At 41.8% G+C, this 12,064-nt stretch overlaps 1 protein-coding gene across 2 annotated transcripts in view; it reads left to right on the forward strand.

Annotated features, from left to right (window-relative positions):
• The window catches only part of FLT1 (fms related receptor tyrosine kinase 1), a 155,907-nt gene that overhangs the window by 81,822 nt on the left and 62,021 nt on the right, over positions 1-12,064 (forward strand). For both annotated transcript variants that reach the window (XM_090028283.1, XM_090028293.1), the window contains exon 12: positions 9,292-9,400. In XM_090028283.1, the coding sequence (XP_089884409.1) occupies positions 9,292-9,400 (109 nt within the window). The remainder of the gene's footprint in view (positions 1-9,291; positions 9,401-12,064) is intronic.

Genomic DNA, 12,064 nt, shown 5'->3' on the forward strand with positions numbered 1-12,064 from the left:
AGTAAGCAGGACTTTTCTAAACATGAAAGACTCCCCGACCTTTGGTTTCTGTCCTGATCTGTACAATAATGGCAGATGTCAGTTAGGGTAGGATTTCAGCTAGTGGACAACAAAAGTGCAGTTGAGTTACCCAACTGAAGTGTACAAGTGATTCTGTTATCCCCTCTGGGCATGTAAGTGTCATCATTATAGGAATAGGGCGATTCCTATATCTCCACAGAGTATATATCTCCAGAGGGTAATCCTGTATAGAACTTAGCTGGAGGAAGCATGACATGACGTCTCAGCATCATCTGACTGTTCTATGTCCATTACTTGAAAAAAAAAAACTTATCTGATCACTTCTGAATACCTTCAAGTATCAATGGATATCTGTTCTCAGAACTCAGTACCTTTCCCATTTCAACTTCCAAGCACAGAAGACAAAGTAAAAAGAAGCCACAGCATTCAATATAGAGAAGGGACAAAAGAAGCACTTAAAGGACTATGAAGAAAATTGGATACCATGGGGTTGAAATAGTTGAAGTGCAGGAAGGGGTTCAACTGGGTGCCTGGGAACAAGGATCTTAAACCTGGCATAAAATGAGAAAGGAAACTGATACGAAGAATGGGATAACATGACTGAAAAGAAGATTTTTTTTAACCTGCAACATTGTGGATAGAGTGGAGAAAGAGAACGAGGGGTGGCCAAAGAGAAGGGGGTGATCAAAGCAAAAGGTGATGAAGGCATGTTCACAAGTTTATTTTTGATAATGTGGGTAACCATACTGGTCTGACACAAAGACAGCTTGCCAATACCTTCCCTATTTCAAGAACACAAAAGGCTATCAGGCGACAGTTTGCTTTTGACGGGTTGGTAAGGTATCTGTGGATATAATGTAAGCTATGCATTTTTCTTTCTACCTTGAGTTTTTATGGTTAAAAGAACACAGGAAGTGTGTGATACATTATTCATCTAGTGACACAGAAAAACCGTGACAACAACAGTGTTCTAGTATCATTTCCTTTGAAACCTCTCTAAATAGACATTGAGAAACTTGAGTGGTATAATGGAATAAGTCTATGACATAAGCAATAATACTTAATCATAAAATAAATCTTCAAGTGATTCAATTCCCACACCCAAAGTTTTTATTCTCACGTTGGACTTTTTCCGTTAATTTTCTGCAACATGATTTTCGCACTGTTTTTAGATCCCTCATATAAACTGGTTGTAGAGAAGCTCCTTTCATTCCATGACTAAGAAACATCAGTTCTGCAAGTTCCCAGCTAAAAATCAATTGCTGTAATGAATGCAATGTTATGACATATTTAATTAGAACAGCAACAAATTATTGTGAAGGAAGTATGTATATTACCTGCAATAATTATATAGTAAAATCAGATGCATGAATCTATATAATTGACTTGTGTATGTGTGTGTGTATAGTATAGATGGGGTGGTAACCTTTTATTAAGGTTGCTTGGCACATTTCATTATCAGAACTTTTTATTTGGTGGCTCATAACTTTGCCAAACTGCAGCCATTTGGACTGAAAATCTGTTATGCCACACAACTGCCCCGGGCTCTTTTGCTCAGGTTAAAGGCATTTTAATGACATTTCCTTTTAATAGGTCTAGTGACTTCCTGTTTCAGACCAAGGCCTTGAAAATTTGATAGCGGAGAGGGGAGAATATATTGTATATGTGATAAAATCCAAATTTAGCCAAGTTATAGGCCTTTGAAAAAAATCAGATTGTACGTGTTCAGTAAACACTTCTTAGCTGTTAGTTGCTAAGTTCCTCATCAATTCTATCTTTATTTGGCAGGACTCCCCATGCAGTTACAACTCCGGGTTGTTTGGGGCTATGCTAGGTCTCAGTCTGGCTATCTGGTGAGAGGGGAGAAATGTCAGACAGGCAGGGACAGGCTGGAGAGGAAAAGGTACAAGGACATATTCAGGGACATGAGCAAAGAGTATATTTCCAGCAGAGCACACTCACTACCTGTGCATGAAATGGAACCTAATACCCCCAAGTTTCACCATTCCTCTGCTCTTAGCAATTGTCTGAGAAACCCACTAGCAAACTGTCTCATCCCCTTCTAGTACTGCTCCACAGAGAAGATGACAACCTATTGTCAGTACCTGTCGCTTCCTTAGCTCAAGTGGCAGAGGTCTGTGTGTTGGACTAAAAGGTTTCAGATCTGCAGATGACCCATGTAGGTGTCAATTTACTTTTTTCTATTAAAAGGCTAGGATATTACATGCAAACAAACACCATTATGCATGAGGAGGCTGCATTCAGGTTGTACTGATAATGTTAACCCCAGCTTTCCTTCTCTTTGAGGTGCTTGATTTTGCAACATTGATAAAAAGTTATTTTAAGATAGATTTCCTGAGTGCTTATATATAGATTTTATATATATGTACATGCTGCATAATGATATGGGTGTAAAGAATTAATACATGATGGTATAGTGCTATATTAAGGTTGTATTCATTTGGCTATCCATCAGCCTCCCTCTATATAACCCTCCTTGCTAAAATACTTGAGTACATATTGCACAAGTGTTGGATTATCATAATACTTGCCTTCAGGATTTCAGATGAAAAAGAAAACTAATAACTCAACTGTCAAGGTTTTGCAAAACCAAACCCACTCTTGTTTTAGTCAGTCTCTGGTTTGACTGGTGATGCTATCTTTGGTCATAGCGTGGTGTGTCATTACCATTTGTGACATGGCAGTGTAAACCACAACCCTATGCATCATAGCAGTTTAACAAGATTGTCTCAAGCATTGCCAGATGATAATAGCCTCATCACATTCTCCATGATGATGTAATACATTTAACAAGATAGGGAAGGACCCAATAAGGCATGAACTGTGGAGTCCAAAGTCCAGAGTTTAAAGAGTGTCATCTGTGTAAAGTCAGTGTTAACAGGTGAAACTATTTCTGATCATTCTGTTTCTCCTGTTCAGAAAAAGAATCAAATATGTGAACAGTATTGAACCTTCAGTAGCTCTGTTGTCTTCAGTAGAAATACTTACACACACAAAATTATTGGGTTTTGTAGGACTGGGCCTTAACTTATACAGCTTGTTTTAAGAACATAATTGTAGCTTGCCTTCCTTTCAATGCACTTCCCATAACTTCTCCCTTGGTTGTCTATCCTCCTAAGTGCAAATACAATTTCTGCCATCACTTTTAGAACAACCATTTGTGACGTGCAAGTAGAATTTAGTGTTTGACAAGATTAAAAATAAACTGTGATTTGGCACCTCTACCTGCCCCCCTTCTTCTGGAAATCCCCACTCTTTGTGACAGAGGCATGAGTCAAGTGCTACTGTATGTAGGGTGTTGAAACAGAAGCAGATATAAGAATACATAGCTGCCTGTACTGTAGTTTCCCCATGAATCAGCTAGGTGTGTTTGGTCCCACTAGAACAGAGCTTTCTGTTTGTTATGCCACTTCAGGTACAACTGTATTTTATAAGCCACAAAACCACTTGCCTGAACCAAATGAACTTAGAGAAGAAGGTTACCCTGACTTCAGGCTTGTCTGTGTCCTGCTATTTGATCCCTAAATATTATAGTAAGTATTTCTTATAGTGAAAAATCTTAAGGCGGAGCATATTGGCTAGATGTTTCACACTGATGCTCTTTGCCAACATGTGATGTGTACTGAACATCATCAGTGTAATCAAAAACAACTCAGTGAAGTGCTGCCAATATTTCAACACAGGTGGTCCATAATAACATTTTCACCAAAGTCTTGGATAAAACAAGTGTGCCTTGGTGCTTGCAAAAGGGCAAGGGTAAAGGCTAAGAGAACATACTCTCATTAGAAGGAGAGGAAATGGCAATAAAGTTTCTAGGTGAAAATGCCTGATTTGCAGGTAACAGAGGCCACACATGCCAGGCAGGCTTTGTTTTGCCATATCTAGTAATTACACTGTATTGCTGCCTCTTCTGTGCTTGCAGTTCTGCTGCTGCCTATCTAGAGCCTGAACTTTTTCACATTACAGAGAATGTCCAGGGCAGGACTAGTTAGATGATATGAGGTTAATGGCAAATAATAAATCAGTACTGTTGTATCTTTTATTCTCTACAAGGCAATAACAATATGAAAAGAAATACACAGCACAGATGGATCCAAAGTAACCATGTTTATTCCCTATAGAAAAACATGCCAGGCTTAGTTGCATGAACACTGCTTTGCTGGCTTCAGGGGCTCCTGAAACAGTATTCACCAGCAGAGTGGTCACAGATCATTTTAGGGGGACGTTATCTTATGCCTACATACTACAAACACCCAGGTCAATAACTGAGGAAATATTATGTATGTTTGAGGAAATGTACAGGCCTACATCTAGGAGTAATAATGATTACATCTAAGTCTGACAGAGCATGGAAACTCATGTTTTAGGCTAAACTTCCATTTTAGAACTGCAACCGTGTTTTGTTAGTCAGTCAAAGTGCATTTTCATTCTCACTACCTGGAGGAATTGTAGAAGCATTTTCTTCGTAAGCTTCAGGCTCAAGAACACTATGATTCTCAGAAATAAAATGAAATCAAATCAAATAAAAAAACCCCAACCACTAGATATCAGTGGAGTCAGAGAGCTAGAGCCTAATTCTCTGCCACCAAGTATTTGTGTAGGTGTTCACACAAAATTGATGAAGTAATGTCAACTGGTACATTGTTGGTGACATCAGTATTGGAATACTTTATCCCAGCTTGGATGTCCACATTTTTAAAACTAGACAGGGTTCAGGGAAGAGTTACAAAAAATAGTCAAGCCCTGGAAAAAACTGCCATACAATGATCCTTAAAGACTATTTAACTTATCCAAAGGAAGTGTAAGATGCTAGTTGGTCACAGTCCATAAGTACATTAACTCTTTCATCTTGCAGAGATTTCATAGACATCAGGGCTGGAAGGGGCCTCGGGAGATCATCGAGTCCAGCCCCCTGCCCAAAGGGCAGGAAGTCAGCTGGGGTCATAGGATCCCAGCAAGATAGGCATCCAATTTACTCTTGAAGGTGTTCAATGTAGGTGCCTGAACCACCTCCGCTGGCAGACTGTTCCAGACCTTGGGGGCTCGGACAGCAAAGAAATTCTTCCTTATGTCCAGCCTGTAACGGTCTTGCAGGAGTTTGTGACCGTTCAACCTAGTCATCCTTTGGGGCGCTCTGGTGAACAAACGTTCCCCCAGATCCTGGTGGTCAACCCTGATAAACTTATAGGTGGCCATCAGATCACCCCGAGCCTGCGCTTTTCCAGGCTAAAGAGTCCCATGGCTCTCAGCCTGTCATCGTAAGATCTGTTTTCCTGACCTCTGATCATGCACGTGGCTCTCCTCTGGACTCTCTCAAGCTTCTCCACATCCTTTTTGAATTGTGGAGCCCAAAACTGGATGCAGTACTCCAGCTGCGGCCTCACCAAGGCCGAGTACAAGGGGAGAATGACGTCCCGGGATTTGCTCGAGAAGCATCTATGGATGCAAGCCAGCGTTTTGGTCGCTTTACTAGCCGCAGCATCGCATTGCAGGGTCATGTTCATCTTGTGGTCAATGATGACCCCCTAGTCTCTTTCTTCCATAGTGCTAGCCAACGTAGCACTGCCGAGCCTATAAGGATGCTGCAGGTTTTTCCTCCCAAGGTGGAGAACCTTGCATTTTTCGGTGTTAAACACCATCAGGTTCTCGTCTGCCCATTTGCTGAGCTTGTCCAGGTCAGCCTGGATCACCCGCGTGGATGCTTTGCCCCAAAGTTTGGTGTCATTGGTGAACTAGCCCAGTCCGCTTCTGACTCTAATGTCCACATCATTAATGAAGATGTTGAACAATATGGGTCCAAGGACAGAGCCTTGGGGGACCCCACTAGTCACAGCGCACCACGACAATTGATTTCCATCAGTTACCACCCTCTGAGTCTGACCACGGAGCCAATTTCCAAGCCAGCGGATCATGGTGGACCCAAGGCCACAACTGGCCAGTTTGGCCAAGAGGTGATCATGGGACACCAGATCAAAAGCTTTTTTGAAGTCAAGATATATGACATCAATCTCTTTTCCCTCGTCCAGGTGATAGGTCACCTGGTCATAGAAGGAAATGAGATTGGTCAAACAAGACCTACCCGCAACATACCCGTGCTGGCTATCCCTTAGGATGTTAGCCTGGGCCAGTCCATCAAGGATGGCTTCCTTAATAAACTTTTCTAAGATCTTCCCCAGGATAGAAGTCAGGCTAATGGGCCTGTAGTTAGCCGGATCCACTCTCCTCCCTTTCTTGAAGAGCGGCACCACATTGGCCTTCTTCCAGTCTTCGGGCACTACACCGGAGCGCCAGGAGTTTTCAAAGATCTGCGCCAGGGGCTGGGCTATGACGCTCACCAGCTCCTTGAGTACCCTGGGGTGCAGATTGTCAGGGCCAGCTGACTTGAAGGTATCCAGCTTCTCAAGATGTTCCTTCACGAGGTCAGCATTTATGGAGGGTAGGGGATCCCCATCACCCAGATTTCCCTGTCCCATAGCAGGCATGGGCGTCCCATGGGACTGATGAAAGACTGATGTAAAGTACCTATTTAATAGGTTGGCTTTTTCCTGGGCGTCAGTTGCCAGTTGCCCCATCTGGTTTAGCAGGGGTCCAACGTTGCCCTTGCTTTTCCTCCAGCTCCCCACGTATCTGAAAAAGGACTTTTTGTTGTCCTTGATGCCTGAAGCTAGTTGGAGTTCAGTTGCAGCCTTGGCTTTCCTGGTTTGCTCCCTGCAGGACCGGACCAGTGCAGAATAATTGTCCTTGGAGGTGAATCCCGTCCTCCATCCTTTGTAGGCTTTCCTTTTTAGCCACAGTAGGTCCGCTAGGTCCCTGGAGAGCTAGGAGAGCTGCTGTGCCTTCTTGCTGCCTTTCCTCCATGTTGGAATAGATTTAGCTTGTGCATTGAGGATCGCTTCCTTGAGAAGCAATCTTGCAGAAGAATGGCTTAGGCAAATTTAGAGAAATTCATATTGGAAATAAATGATAACTTTTTAACAGATGGTTGTTGACAAGGACAGAGCTTAAGAAGCCTAAGAGGGTAGAGGTGCCCTGTATCATTGCTTCTAGTCTTGAAATCTTTTCTAAAATAGATGATTTAGTTACGACTGAGGTAGATAGTGTATTTTTGCATGATAGGGCAGATGTCCCCCCTCTGCTGCATCCTCCCCCTGGATTAAATTGGGAAGCCTGTGTTATGCAGGATGTCAGACTTGAGGGTCATAATTGATTCCTCCTAGTGTGGCTCAAAATGTATACATAGAAAGTGCAGAGTGTAAATGAAGACTTGCCAACATTGGTTTTTGTTATGTTTGATCAGTGCTTATTGACGATGGGCAGAAGGTCACCATTCCTCTGTCAGGAGTGCTCCAAACTGTTGAGCCTAGCCCAGGACTCTAATTATTGGACAGACTGAGCAGAAGAAAATATAATTGCCTTGAAATTATTGGAGTTTTATGGAAAGTAGCTAAGAAGCACAAACTGCATTCGTTAGATACAGGCACCTCCCTTTTCATTACTCTGTCCCATAGTCTGCTTTAAAATTCCTCCTCAGTACCAAGCTCTACCCTAAAGCCTATGAAAAATTGACTGAGGTTAATGATGCAGCCGTGGGGGGATCCAGGATTACTACAGGGCATGTGGCCCACTGCTCCTCAGACTATAGAGGAAGGAGGCAAGATGTGGCTGGAATCCCTTGGCTAGAGGGGGACACCGGGAGCCAGGCAGAGAACAGGCACATGAAGGCAGGGAAACAGCAACTTGCCACAGTGGCTACCACTGTGCCTAGCTGCCCAGGGGTGGGGTAAGCCCCAGAGATGCTTCTGCCCCATGTTGCAGGGAGCAGCTGTATGGGCAGCTGGGTTCAGCCAGGGTCAGCAGCAGCCACAGCAGGTTCCTCCTTCCAGCCCCTGCTCCTTGCCACCCCTCCCAGGTGTCCTCTGCTGGCCAAGAGGAGGTGCTGGAGGGAGATACCTGAGTGCTGCCACTTCCACTAGCCCCAGCGGACACCAGTTCCCTACACATCTACGCTCAAGGACATGAGCAGTTCTGGGGCTCCCCCTGTGCCTGGGTCAGACGAGGACAGCAGCAGTGGTGGCAGAAACGGATGTGTTCATACTGTTGCCCTCCCCCTTGATCCAGCCTGGGAACAGCTGAGGAACTGTTTGAGGACTAATGAATTCTCAGGCTGTGATCAGCCAGCCATGATCCCTTCCCTTGAACTTTCTACCTAGTTCTCATTGACCTGCTGTTTCTTGTTTTGAATTTTGAGACAACTTATAAAAGTTTTTACAGTACCAATCATGTTTTGGATGCCACTGTATTTTGTGCTTATAAATAATGAAAAAAAAGGCAAAGTAAGAGTACAAGTCTCCCCTCATACCTGCTAGTGTGTAGTTCCTCACAGTCCTTAACATCTGTAACCTCCCAGAATACTTAGGAAGTGGAGAAGCACTATTATCCCCATTTTACAGAACTGGAACCAAGACAGAGCGGGGCAGAGAGCCTTGCCTGACATAACACAACAAATGAGGCAGGGATTTTTCAAGTCTTGAATGAGTGTTTAAGTAGTGAACCATCCTTCCATCACCTCCTAGCATGGTACCATAACATTTTTGTCTAGAAGCATGTCTAGGAGCCATCTGCTCATATACATAATATCTACCTGTCAAATCAGAATGCCAACATGGTGGGATAGAGGCATATGTCATTAAAATAGACATTTTGTGCTCCTATGAAATATATTAAAGCTGAAATCTAAAAGGGGGGGAAAATCTGAGAGAGATGAAGAAGCCTCTTTCCTACCCCTGCCCCACTCTTATGAAAGAGTGAAAGAGGATACTAAATGGGTTTCAAGGTGGAGCTCCATTTTTCCAGTGCTACCCAAATGAGTAAGGCAGTCCATACACCTACTCCCATTGTTGACTGATGCACAAGCAGCCTTCTGGGATAGAACGTGCTGTGCTACACCTTGTGTTTTATAACCTGTCATTAGTACATCAGCAGCATGAGATAAATCAACCCAGAAAGCACATTCAAAGATTTGGGTTGTAGTGGCTGATAATACAAAGGTCATCTGAGAAGCTAGTTTCTTGTTATTTTTCCATCATTTCTAGCACTGTACATGGTAATGCCTCCTCTTAACTGCCACAGCACTGCCTCACTGAATGTATGGAGCCACTGAATCATATTGTCAGGAGAAACTTTTTTTTTGCAAAAAATGTTTAAATTGACTTTATCTAATGACAGCTAAAACCATTCTTTCTTTCACAGACTGCTAGCATTCTGGTTGTAGCTGAAGCCAAATCGTCCGGAATTTACAGCTGTGTGGCTTCCAACAAAATAGGGACAGTTGAAAGAAATGTTAGCTTTTATGTAACAGGTAAGGTATAATCTATATTGTAACCAAAAAAAAAACAACCAGCCCCCAAAAATACTCCCTGGCCTTGAAGTGATATTTATGATGTCATTTTGCTTTCCTATGCCTGATAAATATTACAATGGATGTAAACGTTACCTCTGGCCATATTTTTTACTGCTGTTCTGGTGGTATTTTATGCAATATGGAGACTGATTTCTCAGAAAGGGATTAACATTACAGTGTAATATATCAGTATTATTCATTATTAAATATTCCAATGAGGCTGCAAATTGGTCATAATAACCAATTGCCTGATAAGATTTTCTCTACTGCTTGATGCTTACAGTTACCTCGTGTATGGTGTTACTTTATAATTTGCAAACACCTACAGGGCAGCATCATGTGTGATGGCATGACACCATTGTGTACAAATGAGGAGAACACAGATCCTAATCCTTCAAAGATTTACACATATGCTAAACGACAAGTGAGTGGTCTGATTGACTTCTATTAAGTATATGCGTAAAACTTTGCAGGATCTTTGCTATACTGACCAAATGCTGTGATTTCAATGACTAATAAAACAAGTATGAATATATTACTAAAATCCATTGGACCGTTTCTTGACCATCTTATTGGAGGATAATATTGCAAAGGAGCCATCTTCTGGTTGACTGTTACTTTCACTGTGGCAGAACATATTTACAAAGTAGTACTTCATGGGAAGGTAGATTTACCTTCCCGAGAGTTAATGATTCAAAAGTTAATAATCCAAAATGTTCTTTAAAAAGTTACTAAAGAAAATGGTGATTAATTATTTAATAACCAGACAGTAGAAACTAGAAAGTCCTTTTTACACGTTAATTCTAAAATCATAAACCTTCCATGAAACATCAGTTGAAAAGGTAAAACCTATTTTCAGCTTATCACATTGTGCTCCGTTACTACTTTTGTAGTCCATTTTAGTTGTTGATCTGTTTCAATTTGATGACTGGAGTCTAGTGGATGTCTTGCTAAAATAGAAAGTGTTTACAGCACTGGTCAGGAAATAGAAAGAAAACCAACTTATATAAAACAAATGTCTAATTTATTCCTGTTTTGGGACCAAATTCTTGCTTTTAAAAACGTTCCACCCAGCTATAATAAATACACTTTCCACATTGAAGAAGAGTAAACTCTTCAGTCTTCCAGTGCTATATGTAAGCCCCTAAAACCATGTAAAGCACTAACCTGTTTACAGCTGCCAACTGCCACCTTCACTATGTGTGTCATGCCATTACAGTGCAAAAGAATCAGCTTCCCTTCTCGCATTTCAGGTTATGAGCTGATTCCTATCTGGGGGGAGAAATTCTTTGCACGATAGAGTGTATGATGGCAGAGAAGATATACAGACTTTCCTCTGAAGACTAGCCCATATTCAGAAAGAGGCATAGTTGTTTTATTTTGGGCTGGAAATTTGTAATTGTTCTAGATGGTAGCGATCTTTCTATCTGAGTTTATGATGCTGACATGAACTCAGCTCATTATTCTGATCTGATGTTTTATTTGTTGATGATTTCCCATCACTTTAGTTCTGTGACATGAAAAATCTAGGTTGTCTACTGACATTTATTTGCTTTTATTAAACTCATAATGCTGCTAATTGCTCTTGGCACCACTTGGAATCACATATTTTTCTAGCAAGTCTGCTCCTATATTGAAACTAAATTCCTCTAGTCTGCTAGTATTTTACAATACAAGTGAGCTGAGCAATGTATTTGCCATTTTTTTACTGTTTGTTGAAAAACACACGGAGGGGAAAAAAAGACAGTCCAAATGCTGATGGCTGTGAACAAAGTGGACACCAGAAAGGATTTCCTTCTAATGTATTCAAAATAGATACTTCAGGGCTAGGATGATTGCTGGTGTTTTGTTTGTTTTAAATTGCTATTGCTGGTATAGCCATTTGCTAACAGTCTGCATTACACAAAGACTGATACTGAGACATGAAAGCATCTAACACAAGGGAAAATAACCTCTTTTAGGATCAGATGCTGCTTGCCAATGCAAGGGAAGGCTAAGCAGGAAGGGCTCAAAACACCTGGAAGAAATTTAGAGCAAGCTAAGAAGATAATTCCTCCAACTCCCAGAAGCCCCTTCCTTTGCAGCACTCTATAGTTCAGTCCTTGACCCTCGAATTGGGATAAAACATATAATAGAATCACAGATGGCATAGGCAACCTCTTTCTGGAACATGCTCCTCCAACACTGGCTGAAATAACATGTGGACAGCCAGTGGTAGTTAATGTTTCTACCAGTTCTGTCTTTACCTTGACCTGTTCCCCTTTCTATGGAGAGGGACAGATATAGGGAAGTGAAGGCAAAGGAGTCCAGGTAGGTTGCTGGAGTGGCCATTTTAGGCAAGACCTCACATTTATAATTGTAGATCGCTTGGTATTGCAGGGATGTGAGTCTAATTCCAATGTATCTTTGGACTTGAAAGGTTTAAAAGCAGAGCAGCTGTATATACTCCATCCTTAGCGGAAGTGTGACTGTATCTCCAAGGAGTGAGGTTCTTGCATAGCTTTTCTCACTTGTTGGCAACTCTAGGGAAGAACCTTTAGACTTTGTTTAGGCTGATGCATTTCTAAATGTGCATCTTATGTCTGAGTCCATTAAATTAATATAGGTCTATATATTACACAA

Source organism: Crocodylus siamensis, chromosome 1 (genome assembly GCF_052110815.1).
Source record: "Crocodylus siamensis isolate JL-2025a chromosome 1, ASM5211081v1, whole genome shotgun sequence".
Lineage (NCBI taxonomy): Eukaryota > Metazoa > Chordata > Crocodylia > Crocodylidae > Crocodylus > Crocodylus siamensis.